This window comes from Maylandia zebra, linkage group LG10 (assembly GCF_041146795.1).
Source record: "Maylandia zebra isolate NMK-2024a linkage group LG10, Mzebra_GT3a, whole genome shotgun sequence".
In the NCBI taxonomy this organism is placed as follows: Eukaryota; Metazoa; Chordata; class Actinopteri; order Cichliformes; family Cichlidae; genus Maylandia; species Maylandia zebra.
This window is the reverse complement of record NC_135176.1, coordinates 16,267,100-16,274,027: the sequence shown is the minus strand read 5'-3', so window position 1 is coordinate 16,274,027 and position 6,928 is coordinate 16,267,100. Positions and strand designations below refer to the sequence as shown.

Sequence of the window (6,928 nt, the reverse complement as noted above, 5' to 3'; positions counted from 1 at the left end):
TTGGCCAATAGAACCTGGCTCTGACCAGATCGAGTGTGCGCTCTATTCCCATATGACCCATATTGTCATGTAGGCTTGTCAACACAGACTCTCGCAGGTCTTCAGGTAAGACCAACTGGTAATGTTTATTACCGCCTTCTCTTCGTGTTCTGTAGAGAATGTCATTGCACAGCTCGAACCTGTTCAACTCTCTCAGCAACAGGACTACGTCTGGAAGTTCTTTCCTCAATGTGGGAGGGGGTTTCTCCCCACTCTCCATCTGGGTAATAACATGTCTGATGCACCGATCAGATCTCTGGCTGTCTCTGAGATCTGCCGGTGACAGGTGGGGAATGATGTGTAAGCCTCCCAATGTTTCTTCCTGCTCAAAGCTGTCAGGTATAGCATCTCCAGAAATGGCAAGACTTTCGACAAGGGTTATACCTGCATCATCACCCAAAGCTTCCGAGGTGGTTGAATGATAAACAAACTGTCTCTCACAGATAGCATGAACAACGTCCTGATCGACTGAGTCAATATTGTCTGGATCTGACAGATGTTGTTTTGCGAACTGGCATATCCGGTCTCTCTCTTTTTGAGATGTAAGGTCATCAGGTAGCCTGCCATGAGGACGACGCGAGAGTCCATCGGCATCTCCATTTTGTTTTCCAGAACGATACTGGAGTCTGAAATTGAAGGTAGAGAGGGACGCCAACCACCTGTAACTGGTTGCATCGAGTTTTGCTGAGGTGAGGATGTAGGTCAGAGGGTTTGAGTCTGTGACAACGGTGAACTGATTGCCATAGAGGTAGTCACTCAGCTTCTCTGTTACAGCCCACTTTAAAGCCAAAAACTCGAGCTTATGTGCTGGATAGCGGGACTCACTACTTGACAAACCTCTACTCGCATAGGCGATAACCCGCAGCTGTCCCTCCTGCTCCTGGTATAAGGCTGCTCCAAGGCCCGTAGTGCTCGCATCCGTATGAAGGATGTAAGGCAGCTTTGGGTCAGCAAAGGCCAGGACTGGAGGCGACGTTAGCTTGTCAATGATAGTCTCAAATGCTTTCTGGCATGCAGGGGTCCACCTTCCATAAAACGGCTCCTTTGGATCATGATACTGATTACTCCTCCCTTTTGATTTACAATACTTCCTCAGTGGTGGATAACCGGACGTTAGATCGTTCAGCGGTTTCACAATACTTGAGTAGCCTTTAACAAACCGTCTGTAATATCCACAGAACCCAAGGAAGGATCTCAGCTCCTTAAGGTTCTGAGGGACTGGCCAAGTTTTAAGTGTGGCTGTCTTTTCTGGGTCAGTTTCTACTCCGTGTTGAGAAACAACATGCCCCAAGTACCGAACTGAGGACTGGAAGAACTTGCACTTCTCGGGGGACAGCTTTAAGCCATACTCCTTTAAGCGTTCCAGGACTTTCATGAGTCTGGCTTCATGCTCCTCAAGGGTTTTCGAGAAAACTATGAGATCATCCAGGAAAACAACAACTTCCTTCAGATTTATGTCTCCCATGCATCTCTCCATAAGCCTCTGAAAAGTACTTGGCGCGTTTGTCACTCCCTGTGGCATACGGTTGAACTCCCAGAAACCTAGTGGACAGACAAAGGCAGTCTTGGGCTTGTCACTCTCTGCAACTTCGATCTGATAATAGCCGGATTTAAGATCGAGTGTACTGAACCACTTGGAACCTGAGAGTGCGGTGAAGGTGTCATCCAGTCTTGGGAGGGCGTATGCATCTTTCACTGTTTGTAAGTTTAACTTACGGTAGTCAACACACAGACGTACCTGACCGTTCTTCTTCCTGACCACAACAATTGGCGAAGAGAATGGGGACTCGCTCTCGCGGATTACTCCAGTTGCGAGAAGCTCTTGCAAATGCTTTCGAACAGCCTCTATGTCGTGCGGGTGAATCGGTCGGGCTCTGTGTTTGAATGGTGTCTCATCTGATAGCTTAATGTGGTGTTTGACCTTGTCCGACCTTCCAAAATCCAGATCAGTCTGGGCGAAGACCTCTGGCATACTGCTCAGCTTTTGAGTAATGCGGTCTTTCCAGTCAGAAGGGATGGGAGAGTCGGCAAAGTCAAATGTCACACTAGAGGTCCTGGATGGTTCACACTCTGATGGCTCACTCACAATTTGTTTGTGAGATAGGACAGTCTGTATTGCACTGAGTTCTGCAATCACACTCTTTGCTGGGATGGTAATGTCATGCTCTGACTCATTGGAAACTACTACAGGTAGCTTGCACAACTGGTTATTTGGCAAGTCAAGGAGACAGGTTTGCACCAAAAGCCCCCCAGGCAGGGAAGATACTGAAGGATATTCCAACAGGGCAGATCTCTCAGTGTAAAATTCCTTGATTGATACTGTCCCCTCAAGAACGACTGTTTTCCCAGCTGGGACGTTCACTTCATCCTTGCCACGCATCCTCACTAATCCAACGTTTTCATCTGAACCTTGCTTTTGCCGCAACTCCAGTACTTTGAGTACGGTTCTGTACCCATGAGGAATGGGATGGTAGCCCTCTGGGTTTGCCTCTCTGTACATTTCATACACTACATCAAGAGTGTTTGTTCCTATCAATACACAAGACTTCGTTAATGTCCCGGTGTCTGGGACTACTAGAGCTAGCGTTTTGACTTCTAGTTCAGCACCAAGAAAGTCTTTAGGAAAGATGATTCCAATCTCAACATAACCCAGGTAAGGTACAAGCTGCCCATTGGCCCCTTCAACCTCCAGAAGGTCATGTAGTGGCTCTATCTGTTGCTCAGACAAATACTGGTCATAGTAGGACTTGGTGACAGTGGTCACTTGAGAACCTGTGTCAAGGAGACAACTGCACACCTTACCTTTGATCGTGACTTGACCTGTACTCTTTGTGCCTATGAGCCTCTTAGGTAGTCTGAAAGGTTGTTCTCCAACATGGGATTGCCTCAAAGTGGCCTGTGCTCTTGGTTTAGCTTGACTTCCAGATTTAGCGGGACGATGTTGACCTGCTTCAGTCCCAGTTTGCCCCACAACTGAGACTGCGTCTAAAAATCCTGGTCAGCAGATGGAGTGTTTTGCATCTCCCAAATGCGACGCTTCTCTCTCAATTGCTTCCTCTTATCAGCGACAAGAGTGGGGTCTGGGTCATTACTGCAACTTGCTGAGATGTGGCCATCCTGACCACACTTGAAGCAGTACCATGGTTTTGGCTGGGTGCTCTGCCGCAAGTTGGCAGGCTTCGCACTTGTGACCTTGATGCTAGGTGTTGCCATAGCCATCTCACGTAAATCACACTCGGCCTTGTCCTTAGGCTTCGAGCTTTTCTTCTGTTTCTTTGCCATCAAATTAGTAAGCTGACTCTGTAGGGATGCAACTTGCTTCCTCAGATCTGTCAACGGGTCAGAATCAGATTGAGTCACTGCCTGTAGCTCACTACAGGTGCAAGTCTTTTGACAGTGCGCCACAACCCGCTGCCGGGTTGAGCCAAGGTGTTTCTTCATCCGTGTAGCTTTAGCTGCCAGTCTATCTTCTTCTGTCCGGAGCATTAATAGAAGTTCTGAGAATGTTGGGGGTTGGCTTTTCTTGTTTTCAAGATTAAGATCTGAGAGCAAGGTGTGGTCCCAACATCCACGACAAAACTGCTTGAGAATGTGTTTATCGGCATCCCCAGCAGAGACTCCTCCCCTCTTCAGAGTAAGGTTCAATGCGCCCTGAAGACGGCAGAGGTACGCAGAGGCCTTTTCACCAGGATCCTGAAGAGTGTTCATGAATTGGGCGAAAAGCTCCTCTCCATCTTCCACTGTTCCAAAAGCTGCATCCAACAACTGAAGGTAAGTCTCAGGTGTAGCTTCTGGGCTCAGTCTGTTGACAATGTCAGCTGCAGGGGACAACAAGCTCTCAAAGATCTTTCTAGATTTTTGAAGTTCAGACATGGCAGGGTCTTTCCTGAGAAGTTCGACATGTGAACGCCATGTGTCATAATCTGTCTCACCGCTGGGTCTGGGGATCCTGCCAGAGAATGACCGGAGTCTCATTGGAGAATATGAATGTGCAATCAAGTCATCTTTCTTCACGATGTGTTCCACAATGACTTTCTGAATTTCAGGTGGGTTGAAACTGTTTGCCGCACTAAATGGGCTCTTTTTGAAATCAACAGGTAGGTGTGGCTCCGCACCACCTTGAATCAATCCTACCTGGGGTGGATCTTCAGAAAACTGCTGGCGTGCAATCTCAGAAGTTTCAAGAGAGGGGTGAAGCTGGTTCTCCCTGTCTGGATCATCAACTTGCATGGAGGAGAGCATACATTCATCATCGGTCTCTGAACTCCCAATGATTTCACTGATCTCTGTCATCATCGACTTCAGTACCTCTTCAAAACTTTTGCCACTCAGTTTTGCCACCTGCTTTATTTCATCTAAGTAGGACTTAGTAGCACTGCCACCCACCTTGGCAGTGTAAACGCTGGAGAGAGCTCTTACATGGTATTTTACACCGGGCTTCCCTTCAACTTCATATGTGTATGGCAAAAGATCAGTTAAGGCATCAATGGCGTTACCACTTCGGTACTCGACGATCAGGTTTTTGAAAAATTCTGAGTTTGGATCTACAACTGGGACGGCTCTAAAGGTACCATACTGCTTCAAAAAGTCAAGAACCCCTTCATCATCCGATGAATTGAGTGTACCACTAACAATTACTGCATTGGGGACTTTGATACCTGAGCTCAATACAAAATCCATCTTGTGGCAATAGCAAAAGATGTTTCAATGACAATACACACTTTAAGGAGGTTTCACTGCTGATATTCATGCACCAAAGAGCTCCTGGCTGGCTCGCCACTTTTGTAGCACTTACGTGGAGTTACATAAAGTACCGATGGATAATTACCAAAGTAATAAGCAATTTGGGCTAGTGTCAGAAGACTGAGAACGACTCTTAGAGCTCTGGTACACGAATGGCAGAGAAACCAGACAAACACAGTTATGTGGCTTTAAAAGTACTTTAGTGATGTTAAGCCTTGTAAAAGAAATTTGTAAACAACACAGTATTACAACAGGTTTTAACAGAATGTCAAGTATAAAAATTTCCCCCAAAGTAGCAAAAAAAAAAATAGAATTAAATAAAATTGTGCACAAGTAAAAGAATTAGTCTTTTTTAAGTCCAAATGGTACCGGTGGGGCCCATAGAATTCGTCTGACAAGGAGTGTGTGTGTGATTGTCTGTTCTACCGTACTACTTGTACAGTAGAGGATTGTAGTCCATCAATGTGCAAATGAGTGTGCGTGTACATGTATATCGTCTCCTAGGATCTTGGGTTGGCTCGCCATCCAGTGAACACTGGAACACTCTGGGTTCTGGAATCGCTGACCTGGTCTTTGGATTCGTCCCATATAAAAACCTGACCTATAAACAATGGCCAAATATATGTCACGTGCCCTTTAAGGATAACTCTCACAAATTAAACTAAAGTAGTGTCACAGTGCAGTAACTACTATTCAGATCAGCTATCATCAATTCAATCATCATCAGTTCAGTCATGTTGTACAACATTAAAATATCAAGTTTCAAAGGTCAAAGTATCAATATCCAAAATTTCACAGTATCAAGGTTCAATTATTTGTAACCTGCAGTAACATTAAAGATTATCTACAAGGTTTTAAACATTCAGGAATTATAGTCACCATATAATTCACTTTCATTGTAAACATTAATTACATCGATCAAAATAACTCACTGTACATATATATCTAATCACAAATAAATAAGTATATTACCCCTTTTAAGAAATGGAATAATATGCAAATGCTTATCAGAAATTGAACAAAGTGCAAATAATCAATTTCAATAACACGTAAACACAAGGACTCAGTCCACAAATAGGAGTATTAAAATAGACGTGCTTAATCCCGCTTGTACCATAGGCCTACCAGTACAAGTGGAAATACACTAAAAATTACCTCCAAGTGTTCAATACTGAGTATTGTAAAACAACTGATTGACATCAAAATTTAAACAGGAAGCAGGATAAAGTCTGATTACAATTATCTCTCATAAAGTTATTTTTAGCTGCTTTAACCATTTACAGCTTTTCACATGTTAATGACTTAGTTAACGATCTAACTAGCATAACAACAGCGTTTCAGAGACATCGAACAACTGTACCCACACTCCGCACATCACGTGTCTGATTAGCCACATTTAGCTTACCGCCGTCGAGTGGATGCTCAGCATTTACATGGAGCCACAGCTCAGTAAACCCTCCGGTTTCGCTCGATAACAAAAGTTTTAGTCCGTCTGCTCTGTTCGGCTGTAGAAGCAAGAGACTGAAAACTTGGGAGCTGGTACTAAGGAGGGACAAGAGCTGCCTAGAGCTTCACCGATTGGCTGACATGTGAGGAGTGGAGTAAAACAATAGGCTCTCATCAGAGCTCATCAACCCTCTGAGAAACTTAACCCTTGTTTGACCAGAGCATATCATATATAATCTGCATCCCTTCTATGTTTAAATAATTATTTTGATCTCATTTCACTTTCATTAACCGGGACAGTAAGAACAGAACAATGAACATTAAATGTTTTAATTTTTCTTCTCTTTCTGTTTGAGATGATTTTAGGAACTGGGTTACACGTGCGTTTCTGTGCTCACGCAACCACTTGTGAAACAGTTCTGAAAGAAGGATATAACTATGCAGGGGTTTAACCCAGGCACATTATCATTCCCTGACTGTTTCTACAGGGTGGAATATTACAGTCACCTTCCACACTTTCAGGACATGAAGAGGAGCCACATAAAAACTGAGTCATAAAGGAGTATTTTTCTGTCTGTCTGTCTGTCTAGCTATCTGTGTACTATAATATTGACAGCTCCAACTACACACAACCCCCCCTCCTCCAAATATGCACTCATTTAAACTTTAATCTCAACTCCAAACATAGATTACTTTTGTC

General features: G+C 44.3%; 1 protein-coding gene across 1 annotated transcript; it reads right to left on the bottom strand.

The window, feature by feature from the left end:
* Window positions 1–2,676: 2,676 nt before the first annotated feature.
* On the bottom strand, window positions 2,677–6,602 carry LOC143420840 (zinc finger CCHC domain-containing protein 18-like). Its single transcript, XM_076889184.1, has 2 exons — window positions 6,188–6,602; window positions 2,677–5,383 (listed from the first exon to the last, which is right to left on the bottom strand). The coding sequence occupies exon 2, from the start codon at window positions 4,717–4,719 to the stop codon at window positions 3,025–3,027; it is 1,695 nt and encodes a 564-aa protein (XP_076745299.1). The 5' UTR covers window positions 4,720–5,383; window positions 6,188–6,602; the 3' UTR covers window positions 2,677–3,024.
* Between the last annotated feature and the right edge of the window lie 326 nt (window positions 6,603–6,928).